This window comes from Cucurbita maxima, unplaced genomic scaffold, assembly GCF_002738345.1.
Source record: "Cucurbita maxima cultivar Rimu unplaced genomic scaffold, Cmax_1.0 Cma_Scf00037, whole genome shotgun sequence".
In the NCBI taxonomy this organism is placed as follows: Eukaryota; Viridiplantae; Streptophyta; class Magnoliopsida; order Cucurbitales; family Cucurbitaceae; genus Cucurbita; species Cucurbita maxima.
The window spans coordinates 60,366-79,992 of record NW_019272053.1 but is presented as its reverse complement, the minus strand read 5'-3'; the positions used below and the strand labels follow the sequence as shown (position 1 = coordinate 79,992).

Here is a 19,627-nt window from a genome sequence, read left to right as displayed (position 1 = left end):
GTATAAATGTAGCAATATGAGCTTAAGACGCGTAATCTTCCTGAAAACTCGAAATTTTCGATTTCACTCTTTGAACTAAAAAAAATGAATCAATTTTTGAATACCCTTTCTACACTATTGCATTCAGTCAAGTCAATCTGATTTTCATTAATATTAACTTCAGCTATGCCTTCGGTCAAAGAACTATCTAACTCGCTCCCCAAAAGGGTTAGAAAAATACATTAACTTCATATTAATCTAAGTTAGATTTCAACTAAATACATCTTCTGAAGCCAATTTCTAACCCAACCAAAAAAAAAAAAAAAAAAACAAATAAATTCTAAGCTACAAATAAAGCATTTGTAAAATTATGTTCCAAATCCCACTTAAACCCTATTGAGCCATTTGGCTGTCATCTCCTTTTGGCCTTTGCTTAAGAAGATCACTATATCCATCAGCAGAACTGATAGCAAACTCAGTCAATGAGCTCACAGCAAATGACAATCCAGCACACAGCACTCTTATAGCTACTTCAGCCATTTTTTCAGCACTCATTTCATCTTCAACTTTCCCAAACTCCACCATTTCCATGTTCCCGCTCGATCCCTCCGCTCCCCTGGAACTCTGTGACCCGACTTGTATCCGGTGAGCGTCGTCTCGTTGCTGTTGTTGTGCATGGAGCGACCCCATTCCAGCAGCAAAGAAGTCAAGTCCATCTAGCACTGGCTTCTCTTGGATTTCATCCAAGAGCCTCTTCCATTGGATGCAAAGCCCAAAGATTGGAAGTGCTGATGCATTTGACCGACGAGGAGAAAACGGAGGCTTTGTAACGTCGGAGGAATCTGAGTTTACGCAGCGGAGAAGCCATCCGGTTATTGCGTGCATATAAGATCGTTGAGAACCGATCCATGACTCAAAACAGCTACGCCAATTCCTGAGCTCTGTCTCAAGATTGGCTGATGCACGCGCTAGCCAATTTGGCTCAATGACACGAGATGAAGAGAGCTTTCTAGCATCCAACTTCGACGGTATACCGGCAAGTAGAAGCTTCGCTTCGTCTAATGCCAGCTTCTGTAGTTGATGACATTCTGCCATTACCTTCCACATTCTTGCTAACCTGTTCATCACAAGAACTATGATGGCTAGGTTCACGTTTAATCAACCATGTTCAACAATGGATACTTACCCTTGAACCAATTCTTGAAGTTGAGGTTGCAATTCTTCATCTCTTAACGTTTCGATTCGTTTTGCCACAGCTTCAACCGAGTGGATCGAAACCTTTATCTGAGTATGCAGATCTCTCATGGTAGATCTTGTTTTTTCTACTGAAGATGGATCTTCTCCTTTTACATCTTGGTTCCTCAGTTGATTACACTTCTTCTCGTACGCGATTCGAATCTTTTCTCCAGACTGTTTCATAAGACGGAAATTATAAAGATCAGTCGTCTCCGCTGCAATACCTCAAAGAAAGTTATATAAGACATCTAGAACATGGTTTGAGGCCAAATAATCATCTCTGTCACGATCGAAGAATCGGCTCCTAAGATCTGAGTAGCCTAACTGGATAGTGTGGTTAGTTTTAATGCAGGAAACATTACAAGTCAGAAGAAGATTTGAGCTACATACCCTCACTTCCTGGTAGAGCTTCTTCTCCCAAGCATATAATCTATCTAATGTTGATTGATGACCGGGTGAAAATGAACTGGATTCTTCTGATATGTCGTCGGTGCTCTCGTAACCACTTTCATCCTTAGTTGCAGAAGAGCTGATTAGAAATCTCGATGAGGAAGAGCGAGATGAAGCCGAGCGGAACAATGCTACTGGATTCAACATTTTCATGGCTGCAAGGAAGAATTAGACTTCGTGAACAAATGATTTGAATGCAAATCACATATGTAACAACCCAAACCCACCTCTAATAGATATTGTCTTCTTTGGGCTTTCCATTTCGAGTTTCCCTTCAAAGTTTTTAAAACGTGTCTGCTAAGGAGAGGTTTCCACACCCTTATTAAGGGTGTTCCGTTCTCCTCCCCAACTGACATGGGATCTCACAATCTACCCCACTCTGGGCCCAACGTCATCGTTGGTACACCGCTCGGTGTCTGCCCCCCTTCGAGGCTCACTATCTGGTGTCTGGCTCTAATATCATTTGTAATAGTTCAAGCTCATCGCTAGCAGATATTGTCCTTTTTGGGCTTTCTCTTTCGGGCTTCCCCTCAAGTTTTTTAAAATGCGCCTGCTAGGGAGAGGTTTCCATGTCCTTATAAAGGGTGTTTCGTTCTCCTCCCCAGATGTGGGATCTCACAACATACGAGAAGGAAAAAGAAGAAGTATTTGTGGAACTAACCTGTAAGTTCATTTGAGGTAGTCATGTAGGGAGCTTTCCTAGCCTCTAACAGTGCTGAGACCTCATTAGCTGAATTACAAACTGTCATAAACTGAGCTTCTATCTCTTTGATAACCTCTGCCATGCTCGTTGGCTTTCGGTTTACATAAACAGTAAAACCCGGTGTTTCGTCCTTTGATTCGAGATCGACCACTGCTGATTCTTGGCTTGTACTTGCAACAGGTCCAGCATTCTGGACTCTTGAAACGTCGATCTTCCCATTACCACGAGATCGTATGCCTTGTAGTTCATGGCCCATCTCGTTTCCATAGTTCATTTCGTCCTCGTTTTCATCCTCGTCCTCATCTTCATCCTCATCTTCTTCATCCTCGTCCACATCTTCGACAAGAACTTCCTCTCTACAACAACTTTGGCCAGTTTGTGTTCTGTCGTCCATGGTATTTACTCTATTGCTGTTGCCTTCCCACCTATAGCTATTGTCATTGTCTTCCTGCTCGGTTTCGTCTTCTTCCAGTTCGGGAATCCCTTCTTCTTCTCTAACTTGTCTTAGCCCTCTGATCTCATCATCCATTGCCATATGATCGAGACCATTGTTCGAAGGGTAGCCGTAGTTATCCAACGACGAAAACGGATTCCAGAAGAAGTCCCATTGCGAACTTTCGGGTGTAGGTGACGGGGGAGGGATATTTGGTCTGTTGTTAGGAGAATAAGAGAAGAATGAGGAATTCATTGGTGGGGATTGCATTGGAAAGAAACCATCAAATCCATATTGATGCATAGGTGAATAAGATTGAACTCTCACTATTTCTGGTGATTGGGGTCTCTCTTCTACAGAAACTGCCCCATTTCCTCCTGATCTTAGGTAGTTTACTTTCACCACTCGATTCGGTTTCGACTCGATTGGAAGTTGTGGAAACGACCTCGGCGTTATTGATATCAGACCAGGACTTGTTTTCTTTACAGGTGTGAAAGGTGGTGTAATGAATGAATCTAACAACAACTCACGAGGTTCGTATCCATCGACATACTCACGAAGAGCAGTAGATACTCGTTTTAACGACTGGATGTAGGCTAGATGTCCACAAGCTAATCGTCTCCGCTGCTCAACAGCTTGTTTGATAAAGTTCTTCCTATCTTTACAAAGTTTAACAGCCTCTTCATCTTCCAGCTTTGACATGGAACATCCCATATCTTGATTTGTCCCCTTTGTATGAAACAAGTTTGTGACACTACGAATTCGTTAGGCTCGAATCAAAACCGAAATCACGAGGATATTGCTGTGTGTTTCTTGCCAGATTCATAAGGTTTCTCTGGGCTGTTCAAGCAAAAGAAGCAACTTCAAGGCTTGAATTACTTGAGTATTTCAAAAAAGTATCCTAAATGCACACACAAAACAAGGAAGCAAGATCCTAATTTCAGAGAGAGGGTTTTGAAGATTAATGCTTTTCTTAATTTTGAAGTTACACAAAAAGAAATCTATGAGGGAGATGCCGAAGATTTCTTCTGAAACAACAACTTCTCATCCTTAACTTGCTAGTTAGAAACTCGAAAGGAAACGGCAATAGTCAAGCCCACCGCTAACATCTATTATCTGCTTTGACCCATTACGCGTTAACCTCATTGTGAGATCCCACATCGGTTGGGGAGGAGAACGAAACACCCTTTATAAGGGTGTGGAAACCTCTCCCTACAAGACGCGTTTTAAAGCCTCGAGGGGAAGTCTGAAAGAGAAAGTCCAAAGAGGACAATATCTGTTAATAGTGGGCTTGGGCCGTTACAAGTGGTATCAGAGCCAGACACTGGGCGATGTGCCAGCAAGGAGATTGTTCCCGAAAGGGGGTAGATACGAGACGGTGTGCTAGTAAGGACGCTGGCCTCGAAAGGGGTGGATTTGGTGGCGGTCACACATCGATGGGAGAAAGGAATGAGTGCAAGCGAGGATGTTGGGCCCAAAAAGAGGGATGGGTTGTGAGATCCCACATCAGTTGGAGAGGAGAATGAAACACCCTTTATAAGTGTGTGGAAACCTCTCTCTAGCATACACGTTTTAAAAACTTTGAGGGTAAGCCCGAAAGGGAAAGCCAAAAGAGGAAACCTCTCCCTAGCATACACGTTTTAAAAACTTTGAGGGTAAGCCCGAAAGGGAAAGCCAAAAGAGGACAATATCTGCTACCAGTGAGCTTGGGCTGTTATACTTGCGGTTTTAAAACGCGTCTGCTAGGTAGAGATTTCCACATCTTTATAAGTAATGTTTCGTTCTCTTCTCAAACTGACGTGAGATTTCACATCAATCGAACAAATTTTGGATTCGGATCCAAAAGAACAATAAAGAGACACAAAACAAAAGGATAGGTATATAAAACTACAAAATAAAGAACAGAAAGTAAAGAACAGGCAGATTGTAAATGATGACTGCAATATATCGAGCTTAGCAAAACACAAGAAAAGAAGATAAAGGGCTCAAAGTAAAAAGAAAGGAGGACCCATTTGCAGAATTCACATGGCAAAACCTGATCAAACATCAAATGGGTGAGAGAAATTCATTGAGATGAACAGAGATAGCAGAAATTTACAGTTCAACAAGAAATATAGAACTAATATTCTCATTTTCCTCATAAAACAGTGGCAACCCAGAAGAACAAACCCAGAACAAAAAACATATAATCCCCTGAAAAATCACAATCCATCAAGAAATAACTCAACAATGTGGCGATTTCAGCAGAAAACAATAGCAACCCAGAAGAAGAAACATTAAGAAAAAGCCCATAATCACCGGCAAATCGCAGCTCAACAAGAAACAATGAAGCAATCTTGTGATTCCCACAGAAAACAATAGCAACCCAGAAGAAAAAACACATAATCCATCAAGAAATAACTCAACAACGTGGCGATTTCAGCAGAAAACAATCGCAACCCAGAAGTGGAAACGTGGAGAAAAAACACATGATCTCCGAAAAACTACATTCCATCAAGAAATTTTATTAACAATGTTGTGATTTCTACAGAAAATCACAAGAACCCAGAAGAACAAAAGCAGAGAAAATCACAAAAACACTAAAAAATTAGGGGAAAAGTACCTGACGGGATGAATCTTGGCCGGCGGAAAGGAACAGAGAAGTGTGAAAGATTGATTGATTACAGACAGTGAAAGAGACGACGATGAAGGTTAGAGAGAGAAAGAGGAGAGAGAAGAGGGTTTAGAAGAAAAGCAACGGTCAAAAAAACCCAGAATGGAGGAAGAGGAAAATCATGAAAGAAATAAAAAACTAAAGATCCATTCTCGTCGGGTAGCTCATTAAAGAAAGCTCATACGACCTTTCCAATACATTGCCCTTTTTTTCCCCATATATTTCAATAATGCCATTCCCTATTTTTATATTTTTATATATATTTTATTAAAAAAAACTATTTTGATGGTGATGGAATACCATGCTAACTAAATCCACCGTACCAATTCAAGCTCATTATTAGCAGATATTGTCCGCTTTGGCCTATTACGTAGGAAAACTATCAACCTCACCGTTTTCACACCTTTATAAGGAATATTTTGTTCCCCTCTTCCATCGATACTGAATCCACAATCTCCATCTCTTTTGGATCTCAGCGTCCTTGTTGACACTTGCCTCGTGTTTGATTCTTATACCATTTATAACAGCTCAAGTCCACCTCTAATAAATATTGTCTACTTTGGGCCATTATGTAATGTCGTCAACTTCACGGTTTAGAATGCATCGACTATTATCCTTAAAGTAACTTTTTAATACCATGAAATTTATTAAGCTCGACTTTCTTCATTTCTCGATCAATGTATTATAATAAATGAACGAGTAATTAATTAAAAAATTATTTTCAAATTGTTTTTGAAAAAACAATAATTGATATGATTAGGTTAATCCCAAAAGGCACATCCTTTAAAATTTTCCAACACAATCGTTGAAAATTTCAACTCCTCTGGGAGAAACCTTTTTATGATCCCAATGCAAATTTGAAAAAAAATAAAAACTATTTATTGAAATTATTTCCTTTTTGGAAAAAGATTCTTTTTTTTTTCTTTCTATAAAATATCCGTATTAAATAATTTAAATAAACACGACTCTTTACAATAATATAATACTGTACACTTTGAAGGTAAGCTCGCTTCCTTAAAAAGCTTCGCACCAATAAAAATAATATTTCTTGATAATAAACTAATGATCATTTCTTAAATTAATCGATGTGAGACGATTATCTAATAAAATAAAAAGGGGAAACCATACATTTTATTGGAGAAAACTCAAAAACTCAATTTTATTCATCCTTTTTATATATTAAGGAAAGTAGAAATAATATTTTTAAATCTTTTCTTATATAATTTTTTTAGGTTAAAATACAGTTTAAAGTGTGGAAATCTTCTCCTAATATACTCTCTTTTAAAACTTTGAGGGAAAGCCCAAAAAAGACTATCTGCACGCGGTTGATCTAGGCCGTTACAAATAGTATCAAAGCTAGACACCAAACAATGGTAATGATGTGCCAGCTTTCTCATTGTTTTCATAAGGGGTAGACATGAGGTGGTGCGTCAGTAAGAACGCTAGCCTCAACAAGAGGTGAATTTGGTGGATTTGGTGGATGTTGGGCCCCGAAAAATTTAAGAGGTAAATTAAAATTTTATGGAAAAAATTATTTTAGTCATGAATTTTGTATTTTATTTTATTTTAGTTGAGTTCACATCATTTCAAATTTCAAATTTTAGTCCATATAATTAATTTAAAAATAATTGATATGTTTTTTTTTTTCTCAAAAAAAAAACAATAAAATAATAATTGAAACTAAATAATTTTTGTCCTGAAAGACAACCAATCAGAGCTCTAGATTCTGTACGATGTCTGAAGACTGGTAGAGGCGCCAGTTAAATCCGGAAAGAGATTCCCAGCCGTCGGATCAGCTCAAACTCCAACGGTCACAGTGTCGTCAAGGTCAAATTATCATCCGACCGTCCGATTCACATGAGGACACGTGTACAGCCAGATCTCCCAGGAGCTTGGTTTGTTGGTAATTAAGAGGAAAAGGGATGGAGAAAAAGGGAAAAGGAATAATTATTATTACTATTATTATTAAGAATTAGAAAAAAGCAAAATAAAGTGAAAAGTAAAAGATGGGGAACCTGGTCCCACTTAAAAGAGGAGCCTCAGCTCTAGCCTCGTGGATTCCTCGATTTGTGTATAGTACGAAAATGCCCCTATTTTCATTCCTAAATTTCGAATATGCCACTACTAATGTATTTTATTTTAACAAAAAATAGTTTTAATTGTATGAGAGGAAACTCGTTACATTGTCATGATCCTACTTTTTCACCGTGCGGAGTTGTAATCTTGACACGCTCACGACTAGCTTTAAGGGGAATCACATGAGGGTCACAAACTGCTCTTTTCATATTTAGGTTGTGACATTCTCTCCCACTTAAACTAGTCAATCGTCCTCAATAACTTACTTTGGGGCACAAACATTGTTAGGTTGGACACACGTCATTGGTGACATGAAAAATTTAGTCAATAGAGATGAGCGGCATAGTATAAAATACTTCCCTATAAACTCGGTTAAAGAATGCATATTATAAGTTCTAATGATATAAAATTAATTAATTAAATTCAATTAAATAATTTTTATTTATTAAATTTTGATCCTTTACTACAAATTTAAAGGAACGGTGATTTACTCTAAGACAAGTACCAATGGATGTAACCATTACATGCATGTCAATTTTCACGGGCTTTTCATAATTACAAATAAGGTAAAAGTCCATTTTACCCTTACAATTACATCTTATGGTAATATTGATCCTCTAATGAACCTTTTGTTTATGATCTAGTAAAAAACTAGCTAAAGGGCAGAACTTCATTGTTCAAATCCTAACGTCATCTACTTATTTACTTTCTCGGTATGATACCCAACATTATTTCTATAGTATCGTATTTTTAAGTTATTTTTTGAACACTATCCTACTTTACGTCATTTAGTTATTGTTTAAGATTATATTTATAATATTAGTTTTTGATATAAAATAGACAGGTAAGTTTTAAAGTAGATATATTAATGTGTATTTTTAAAACGAGGATAGGTTGTTACACACGACAAGAAATGACCTACCTACGCAACATTCCATTCATTCGACGCACACCAACATAGGACAAGTAGTTGAGTTGATATAGTTTGTCTCTCGAGATAGCGAAAATAACAATATTTATTAACGTTTTTTTTTTTCTAAATTGTTGTATGAATGAAAAACACATTATTAAGCTTTAAATGACGTGTGTTGTTTGTTGGTGTGATATATTTAGAGGGTGCAATAGTAGAGCGTGTATGTTGTTTGTTCCCCATCTCTCTTTTGACTCACAAATCAACCTTTGGTTCACATACAATGATATTGGGTCTCCATGATTAACAAGTCGCATCGAACTTGTATAACTCTTACCTAGGTTTTCGGGTGATCATACTATGTTCGATCTTTCCTTCGTGCAATCAGTCTAATAAAATGTTCCTGTCTGTATTTGAGTTTCTCTTTCACGACCATTTAGATAAGTGTTGAGTTATAGAAAAAACTGTAATAGCAGTAATAATAATATTAATAAAATAATAAAAATAAATAAACAAATAAAAATAATTATAAAAAAATATATACGTCACAATGACGATAATAATAATAATAATTCATAAATAAATAACTAAAAAGATTACTTAAAAATAAAAATAAAAAAATAAAATAAAATTTACTCACGTATCCCGGGCTCACCTCTTATCCCAACCACATCATCTTTCCTCAACACTACAATATCAACAAAAATAAACAAAAATGTGAGAAAAAGTAAAATGATTTTTTTAACATAAACAATGCAAATTTACTCGGAGAGATTTGATAGTTATTATGGTAAAATCCTATTCGGATTTCCTTTTCCCTTTGTAGTTATGGTTACAATAAATTAATTTAAGATCAAATCTTCTTTCATATTTTATCGTGTGATATTCAGATCCCATCCAATAAATTAGATTTTTGTTAGCATTTTAAGTTATAGGAAATAAGGTTTCATAAAATTCATTTTAAGTTATAGGAAATAAGGTTCCATCAAATTCATTTTAAGTTATAAAATAAGGTTGTCAGATCTATAAATATGTAAGATCGTAGTCAAATTGGCCCGTATAGAATTGAAAATCTATTTACAGAATGAAAATAATTACAGAGAGGAGGATGAGAGATCGAGGAAAGATTTGTTGAACATAATTTAAAAATAAAACAGGAAATATTTGAGGCCAAGGAACTCCATTAAATTTTATCTAGGTTGAAAATAACATTATATATATATATATAACACTTCAAGACTTTTACCAATGACACATCTAAATTAGAGAAATAATTTTATAGAGTTCAAAATTGAAACGGATGTCATGGGCTCACATAGGTTGATTTGGATTTCAAAGAACGGAGTCGAACTTTCATTAAGGATATATTCGTGACAACGACTTAAGCTAACCAGGTAAGTGACCTTACTATTGATATGGTTGTATTTGATGTTGACACGTGCCTGTAATTCTGCACGTGTCATATATATTGATATGTGTGAATTATCTGTGAATCGGTATGCTTGTATTATGTTTATGTTATGTTATAATATGTGGATTGTATAATAATAATTATGGTACGATGTGTTCAAGAATATGTTTGAGATAGGATACGAGAAGGATGCACAAAACGAAATGTAATAATAGGAGTAAGATATGTTCATGGAACATTAAGGTTAGGTTACACACTAGAGTGCTATGGATAGGGGAGGTTGATGAAAGAATATGGATAGGATATGGGTAGAAAGAGACCTGTTTGTGATAGATTGACAGAATGATAGCGTTAGGATACGTTTCTGTGATGATATGACTAAAGTACGTTCAAGTAACGATATGACTGTGATAGGTATAAGAACGTTAAGACTATGATAACTTAGGGAACGATATGACCACGAAATGTTTATGATATAACATGTTTATGATACGATATATTGTGATGTGATATGTTATTTTTAGATTGTTTTGTGTGATCATTGAGGTAATTGTTGTATGAATTGCACGTTATGAAACGACATGTTAAAAGTATGGAGCGTTATGTTATGTTTTCTAAATTGTATGTATACAACATGTTATGAATGACATGATATCACGGTAAATGAAATGAAATGTAACCCCGTTAGGATTATGTATGATACATAGACTGAAAAATGAGAAATGACATGTTAAGTATGAAAGATGATAGTGGGGTTATATTCATTAATGATAAAAGTAGAAATGTTGGGGATCTCATGCATTATGTGTGCTCATGCATTTAGGGGGATTCCCTTATTCCATCACGAGGGTACGGACGGTACATCCAATGGCAGCACAACGATCGTTATGTTTTGCATAGTGCTGCCGTGACAGTTATTAGTTCTAACGGGTGTTCGGCCTAAGGAGCGTCCTAGTGTATGCTCGCTCGACAAGTAAGGTGGCCCAACGGTGTGCGAACTGACTGGTGAGCCCATACCTGCACGTATGGGCTGTGTGTAGAGTATATGGTACACGTCCAAATTACCCGTTAGGACAGTACCGTAGGAAAATAAATTAAAAGAATAAGTCTCGTCATTGTATTCACATGTTCTTGCATTTAACCCCAATAGTAGGGTTAGTTATTGAGTATTTCTTTAAATACTCAAACCATGTGCTACTACATTTTTCAGGTTAAGGCAAAACATTTTTGTACGGCTAACGATGACATCGCAACTCGAGACCATGACACATGCATAGGATAGTGGTATTTATTTTCTTAGACTTAGGCTAGAATATGATGCTTTTAACTTAAACACTTAATTATTTTATTTAGTCTTTTGTCGTGTTGTTTTAAAAATGTTTTCGAAACACGTAATTCCATGACTGAGTTCTAAGATAAATGTTATGTTTTATGGAATTTAAATGAAGTCTTCCGCATTTAATGTTTATGGTATTCAATAGCGACCTTAAATTAAGTAGAAAATTTCGGGTTGTTACAAAAACTATTTTGCTTGAAACACCTCCTAAGGTAAGTACTCGATTGGATAACTCCTTAAAATCTTCGATAATAAGTATATAGGATTTAAAATGCATGTTTGCTTGTATGATATATAGTTCTCTTAAATATTAAATATGTTATATAACATGATGTTTAGAGGGACCTGATAATGGAACGAACTGATGATCAAATGATACGATTTCTAGCATGTTTACGAGATTGTTTGTGACATTTACCTCTTGATATGTTATGTATGTTTCCAAGCACGTTTACACAAGATATTATGATGGGATAGATTTGGATCCAATTTAGAGTCATTTCTTGGTAAACATTATCTGCCATAATCTCTTCAATCCCTGAATTTATGTGCCAAAATACAGATAGATTTGGTAGGAAAGTGGAAGAGACCTTTTTGTATATAATAATTAAAGGAAGAAGGAAAGCTACTGTAATTCTTTGGAAAAGTCCGGTTCTTTGTCTTCGAGCTTTCATTCTTCAATGCACTGTTTTGTTCTTTCATATACCTCCCCACCAATAGATAGAGACAAATAGGAATAACTGAATCACGCCTACAAAATGCCAATACCATGCAGCTGCTTCAAAGCCAACGTGATGCTCCTTGGTCAGATGACCAAGATATTGGTGAATACCACATATGATCAAGACACGTCTCAAATGGGGTATGGAGTCTCTGTTCAAACTAAAAATGGGAGGAAGTGAGGAGAGATTTCTCGCCATGGCTACCGCAGGCGGAGCCGATTGATTACTTTTCTGCTCCACTCTTTTGGCCTCTAAATCATCAATCGCAGACCCCTTTCGCTATACTCTTTACATACAACCTCACATTCTCCAACATCATCGGTTTCCCCTTAACCAACATAGCCTTTTTCATTTTCTTCCCAATCGCCTCTCCATCCTTCACAGAAACTCTAACCTCAGGATCCTCATCAGCATTCTCATAAGAAATATACAGAATCTCAACAAGCTCATCGACCTACCTTCTACAGAGATTTACCTTTAGAATCTAGGCGCCGCACTGGCCTCTTCACTAACCAAGTCACCGCCGGCCTCCTCACCAAAATCGGCTCCTTCACCCACTAGGGCGACTCTTCCGGCTTCAACACTGTCTTCATCCCTTGCTCCAGGGGGCGTGGCACCCTCTCCGTCCATTAGAACTTCACCACTTGCTATGGTGTCGGCTACTTCTCCACCAGCTCCGCCTCCTGCTGCTTCGAAGTCACCAGCGCAAACTCCAATTGCAAAATATGCTTGAGGTATTCTTACTCATGCTCATTTGCTCGATAGCAAACCAGTCCACAAGGTGCAAACCCTAACTCTATCTCCGCCCCTCTCTTTCTTTCTTTCTTAGTCTAAAATATACTCAGAATCCGCATTCTTAGTTTCTGCCCTCTTTCTTCCTCTCTTCTTCATAGCCACCATCGAACCCTCTCTCTGTCTCTTGTACTTTTCTTAGAATAAAGCCATTGTCCTAATTCTTATATTGGGTCTCTATAGTCCACACATCATGAAATTCTTATGGGGATTTTTCATTCTCTGTTTTTTTTTTGTTGGCCCTTCAGATGACCCTCTCTCTATTCTCCTTCTTGGTTTCCCTCCTACTTCATGAGTAAGACATATTCTCGTCGGAGTCAAGACAATATCCCCATTGCCCGACGATCCCTCTGCAGTTTTCGATGGTCAAGAAAGTATTATGCCGCCGAACCAGATGTCTCCTCCGAACCAGGTTACTACATTCTCATAAAAAGTGTTTCTCAAACTCTCTTTGAATTTTTCAGTTTCAAACCTCACGTTCGTTCAAATCCGACGTTCAGCCACGTGTTAAGGATATTTAGTCATGAATTATAATTTATCATATATATCATATTTAATCTTTTGTTATATGCAAATATTTTGTATATATTTATTCTTCTTCCCCTTTCTTATTAATTAGAGCCATTATTTAAAACGAATAGTTTCAGGAGTGGAAATTATAAATAAATCACTTATGCGCTACGCACTCCTCTGTCAAGGTTAAATATACACATATATTCATAGCAAGGATTTCATAGTGGATCACTCAAAGGCACATGAATTCTCTTTTTAAAGAAGAACGATGGATGGTTGCACCTATGTATTTGAACAAGATATCAATAAAAAATGAGGACCAGTTTTACATATAATGACTTGTTCGACCAGATTCAAAGAGCATCAGTATTTTTAATACTAAGCTTACGAATGGTTCGATCAGTTGAAAACAAGAGACAATGATACAGACATGAGTTTAGATGGTGTCCTGTGAGTTGACAATTAGAGGTACATGAGTCGAGTTAGATTGAGTTGAGTAAATTTTTTAAATCAATACAAAAGTTTGGGTGGGTGAGATGGTAACCCAACCCATTCAACCAATTTGAAATTGTTTAAAGTAAGCTCAAAATCAACATATATGCTTTAGGCTTCACCTGCCTCCCCGTACTCCAATAACGCATGAAAGTAGGTATTGATCTAGGTAGAAAGCAACCGTTAAACATAAACATGAAGTAGTGACATATGATATACTTGAGACTTCAACACTTACCTTATTACAATCTCGAAGGCGATGATGTGTGGAGATGGTTTGGCAAGAATGTGACGATGAGGGGACGAGAGTGCTGTGCAGCGATGGCAAGAGGGCGAGGGGAGAGTGTTATGTGGTGACGACGAGAGGGCGAGAGGGCGAGAGAGTGCTATGATGGATGAGAAGGCAACAGAGGGTGAGACTTGAGAGGCGAGAGTACTACGGTTTGCGACTACGCTTTAGGGTTAGATTTCTAAATTTATTTTGAATATATATTACAAAAACAATGTTTGAGTCCGGTCTACTCGAAAAATTTGTTCAACCCAAAACAAAAGAAATCAGTTAAAAAAATTTACCCAACCGAGTTAGGTTGGCTGAATTTTCGAGTTTGATGTAACCCTTTTGACGAATGTGCCTATAATTTTCATGGATTTAATGAACAAAGTGTTTAAGGGAGATAAAGTCCAACAAAATTCTAAGTGACCTCCCTCAATCAAGGTCATCGAGGTAGGCAATTTCTATCACACCCTTATAAATAATGTTTTGTTCTCCTCTTCAACCGATGTGAGATCTCACAATCCACCGCCCCTCAAAGCCCAACATCCTTGCTGACAATCGTTCCCTTCTCCAATCAATATGGGATCCCCCAATCCGCCCTCCTTTGGGGCCCAATGTCTTCGCTAGCACACCGTCTGATGTCTGATTCTAATACCATTTATAACCGTCCAATTCCACTGATAATAGATAGTGGTGGGTTTAAGCCATTATAGAAAGATTACGAAGAATTACTCAACTCATAATTTGTAGTTAGCTGATTTCGTCCTTACCTTAAAAATTTGAAGATATTTGTATTGAGAGAAAATTGAGATATTGTAGAAGAGTAAGTTAAAAAGTTTGAATTTTAGTGAAGTGTTACAGTAGAAATTGAGTGAATACAAGTAAACAATTCTTAGAATGTATATATATGAGATGGTTTTTTCCTTTCTCTTCTCACAATCTCAACCATGTCAGTTTCTCCATATCCATCGATGTCAAAGTGGCGCAATGCATTCTTTCTAATCACAACGCCGGACATGCCAACTCGGATGCGAAAGCAGATCGAGGAGATGCATGGATACAATCTTCAGTTGGTGATTCATAAGAAATTAATAGAAACTGATATGAACGAGAAAGATGGCCGTTTGTTTCTTATAATCAAGAAAATCTTATTCGATTTCATCACCCCAGACGAGGAGGAGCTCTTGAATGATGCAAACGGAGTCATGGAAGTCAAGATTCTTGATGAGGGTCAAAGGGTGAGCCCCATGTTCTTGACCAAAGGCAAGATTCAAGAACATGATGCATATTGTTTGACCACTCATTGGAATTCTTTTGTCGCCAAAAATTGCTTGAAAATTGGCCACCTTATCCAACTTTGGAGTTTCAGAAGAGTTCGACTCGTAGACATAGATAACGAAATATTCACCTCTGATCTTTACTTTGCGTTGAATACCATGGATGGTCGATGTTTTCTTTAGATATGTTCTTGAGTAAATAATGGATAGGATTGGTAGTTTTCTTTAGATGTTTTCTTTCTATGCGTTCTTGCGTAGACTCCGTAGATTGTTTTTTAGAGTTTTTTCGTACGTCCCAGTTCAAGAAATTATCCATTCTTAAATAAATGTTAGGATTAGTAGTTTAATAATTTTCACGTCTTGCCTCGAGTAAACTTTTGATTACTCTGTCTCAATTATTTATATTTGTAGCGATCTAAGTCCAAGATCCGGGATCTAATGATCCTGACATCCCCTTATATCCCTGTTCTAAGAGTGAAGACTAACAATTATGCTGATTATCTTAGGTAGCTCATTCTTGAAAATTGCTAGAACATTAATGGATGTCCACAAGATAACGATAATATTTAGCGTGGGTGTTCAACAAATAAAATTCAATATCAATGGCTACTTGAAAGAGAGAAACATTTAGTAATCTCTCAGATTGATTTGAAACCAAGTAGAACAGAAGATGTGCAATGGCCCATGATGCAAACTTAACGAACTACTTAGCCTGCAATTTCATCCGAGCATCCGAGCAGATCTATCATATGAACCATAAAAGTTTATTTGTGATGCAAAAAGATATTTAGGGGATGAATCGATACAAATGAAAATTAAAAGGAATGAGTCGGGTATCATATTTTCGAGAAAAGGGAATGCTTCATCTTCCACTCTATTATCACTTTTTTCTTTAAAACAATATATCAACATACTATGCTATCCTAAGATACTTAACCGATACGTTAAACAATATATTAACATCGGACCATTGAGGACAATGTCAACTTTAGGGTCACTTTAAATGGGACAATAAACTTGACTCCACACCTCAAAACAATGCTAGACAAACCTTTATATAAAGGTAGTAATACTAATTCTTGAATCAAAAAGGGAATATTAATCAAAATAGTTATGTTGAGGCCATCCCTGAATTTAGATTTCAAATCATGGGCATAAAGTGTTACAAATAGATATTGTCCCTGGGCCCATATCCCTTGGCCCCGCTAGTAGATATTGTCCTCTTTGGGCTTTCCCTTTTGGGTCCTCTTTGGGCTTTCCCTTTCGAGATTCCCCTCCAGGCTTTAAAATGCTTCTACTACTAGGGGAAGGTTTCCACACCCTTATAAATGGTGTTTTGTTCTCCTCCCCAACCAATGTGGGACATCACAATCCACCCCCCTTCGATCCCAGCGTCCTCGTTAGCACTTGTTTCTTTACCCAATCGAGGTGGACCGCCACCAAATCCACCCCCTTTGGGGTTTAACGTCTTTACTGACACACCGCCTTGTGTCTACCCCCTTCGGGGAACAGCGAGAAGGCTGACACTTCGTCCGGTATCTAGCTCTGATACCATTTGTAACGACCCAAGTCCACTGCTAGCCGATGTTTTCCTTTTTGGGTTTCCCCTCAAGGTTTTAACACGCGTGTACGAGGGGAAGGTTTCCACACCCTTATAAAGGGTATTTTGTTCTCCTCCCAACCAATGTCAGGAAATAAAATTTTGGAGAGATTTTTTTTCTTTTTTTGTAGCCAACCGAGTTATTCCACTCTTATTAATTAGGGTCATGATTTAAAACGAATAGTTTTAGATTTGGAATGGAAATTATAAACAAATCACTTACACGCCACGACACTCTGTTAGGGTTAGATATACACACATATTCATTGCAAGGATTTCATACTTCCTAATGGATCACCCTAGGGCACATGAATTCTCTTTGTAAAGAAGAAAGATGGACCGTTGCACCTATGTATTGACTTTCAAGAGTTGAACAAGATATCAATAAAAAATGAGGACCACTTTTACAAATATTGACTTGTTCGACCAATTTCAAGGAACGTTAGTATTTCCAATACTAAATTTACGAATGTTCCCAACAGTTAAGAACAAGAGACAATGATACAAACATGAGTTTAGGCATGATTCCCAACCGTTGAGAACAAAAGACAATGATACAAACATGAGTTTAGGCATGGTTCCCAACCGTTGAGAACAAAAGACAATAATACAAACATGAGTTTAGGCATGGTTCCCAACCGTTGAGAACAAAAGACAATGATACAAACATGAGTTTAGGCGGTGTCATATGAGTTGACAACTGATAATCTACATACATGCTTGAGACTTTAACACTCTTATTACAAGCTCGAAGGCAATGACGTGTGGTGATGGTCTGGAGAGAAGGCCACGATGAGGGGACAAGAGTGTTGTGCACCGATGGCAAGAGGGTGAGAGTAGAGTGTTATGTGGCAACGATGAGAGGGCGAGAGTGCTACGGTAGACAAGGGGCGATAAAGGGCGAGACTCGAGAGACAAGAGTACTACGGGTTGCGACTGCGCTTTAGGGTTAGATTTCTAAATTTATTTTGAATATATATTACAAAAACAACAGGTTTGGGTCGACTCGAAAAATTTTCCTCCCAACCCCAACCCAAAACAAATAAAATCAGTTAAAGAAACACCCAACCCAACTCTTATAATTCATGTTAGGGATACTAGATTTTCGGGTTAGATGTACAACCCTATTGAGAATGTGCCTATAGTTTTTATGGATTTGATGAACTAAGTGTTTAAGGGATAAGTGGGCTACTTAAGAAAAGGATATATTGTTTCCTAAGCATCATTGATTATGCTTATCGCTATTTGAAAGTATAGCAGTCCAAGTCCACCACGAGTAGATATTGTTTTTTTTTTTTTTGTTTTCCCTTTCAATTTTTTCCTTCAAGGTTTTTAAAACGTTGTCTATAGAGAGAGATTTCCACACCCTTTTAAAGAATGCTTCGTTCTCCTCCCTAACCGATGTGAGATTTCACAATCCACCCCCTTCGGAGCCCAATGTTGTCACCGACACTCATTCCCTTCTCCAATCGATATTTGATCCCTCAATCCACCCTCTTTGAGTCCCAGTGTCCTTACTAGTACACCGCCTAGTATCTGACTCTGATACCATTTGTAACAGCCGAAGCCCACTGCTAACAGATAGCAGTGGACTTAGGCCGTTACAAAATGATTATTAATAGTACTAACTCATAATTTGTAGTTAGAAGTTGTGGTCTTTACTTTAAAAATTTGAAGACATTATTTGTATGGAGAGAAGATTCAAATCATCATAGACCATAAGAGATTAAAACACTCTTAAAGTCGAAAGTTCTAAACACGGGACAACAATAGGTGCCCGAAGCTAGTTACAGATTATAAAGTTGATATATTATATAATACTAACTTAAACGGTGAATTTTAGTAATATCTCTTCAAGCGAAAATTTGAAAGTATTACCATAGAAATTGAGTGAATCCAAAGTAAACAATTCTTAGAATGTATATATATTAGATGGTTTTTTTCTCTCTTCTCATAATCTTAACTTATGTCATTTTCTCCAAATCGATCGATGTCAAATCTGCGTACCAAGTTTTTTATATACTCGACGCCTGACATACCAACTCGGATGCGAAAGCAGATCGAGGACATGCATGGATACAATCTCCAGATGGTGATTTATAAGAAATTAATAGATATTGATATGAACAAGAAAGATGGCCGTATGTTTTTTCAAATCAAGAATGTATTTTTCGATTTCCTCACCCCAAAGGAGAAGGAGCTCTTGAATGATGCAAACGGAGTCATGGAAGTCAAGATTGTTGATGAGGCTCAAAGGGTGAGCCCCATGTTCTTGACCAAAGGCAAGATTAAAGAACATGATGTTTATCTTTTTACCACTCATTGGAATTCTTTTGTCGACAAAAATTGCTTGAAATTTGGCAACCTCATCCAACTTTGGAGTTTCAGAAGAGTTCGACTCGTAGACATCGATAATGAAATATTCACCTCTGATCTTTACTTCGCGTTGAATACCATGGATGGCCGATGTATTCTTTAGAAGTGTTCTTGCGTAAATAGTAGATAGGATAGGTAGTTTTCTTTAGATGTTTTACAATTCGTAGATGTTTTCTTTAAATGTGTTCTTGTGTAGGCTTCGTAGATTTTTTGTAAAGTTTTTTTCGTATGTCCCAATTCAAGAAATTATCCATTCTTAAATAAATGTCAATATCCTTAGTTTAATAGTTTTCACATTTTGGATCTTGTTTATTGGTTATATGTTTTCTAATTTTAGGGGGTCTCGAGTGAACTTTTGATTATTTTGTCTTAATTATTAATATTTGTAGCTGTC

The 19,627-nt window shown here is 37.2% G+C and overlaps 2 protein-coding genes across 3 annotated transcripts; one reads left to right on the top strand and one right to left on the bottom strand.

Moving 5' to 3' along the window:
• Positions 1–175: 175 nt before the first annotated feature.
• LOC111468583 (nitrate regulatory gene2 protein-like) lies at positions 176–5,631 on the bottom strand. 2 transcript variants are annotated; one of them, XM_023113837.1, is made up of 5 exons: positions 5,404–5,631; positions 2,327–3,702; positions 1,606–1,820; positions 1,166–1,389; positions 176–1,096 (listed from the first exon to the last, which is right to left on the bottom strand). In XM_023113837.1, the coding sequence occupies exons 2-5, from the start codon at positions 3,513–3,515 to the stop codon at positions 373–375; spliced, it is 2,352 nt and encodes a 783-aa protein (XP_022969605.1). In that variant the 5' UTR covers positions 3,516–3,702; positions 5,404–5,631; the 3' UTR covers positions 176–372. The 2 variants fall into 2 exon arrangements, with proteins under 2 accessions (XP_022969605.1, XP_022969604.1); XM_023113836.1 differs by having other exon boundaries at positions 2,327–3,641.
• A 13,273-nt stretch (positions 5,632–18,904) lies between these two features.
• Positions 18,905–19,336, top strand: LOC111468568 (B3 domain-containing protein At2g31420-like). The gene has a single exon (XM_023113821.1). It carries the CDS (start codon positions 18,905–18,907, stop codon positions 19,334–19,336), a length of 432 nt encoding a protein of 143 aa, XP_022969589.1.
• The last annotated feature ends 291 nt before the right edge of the window (positions 19,337–19,627 follow it).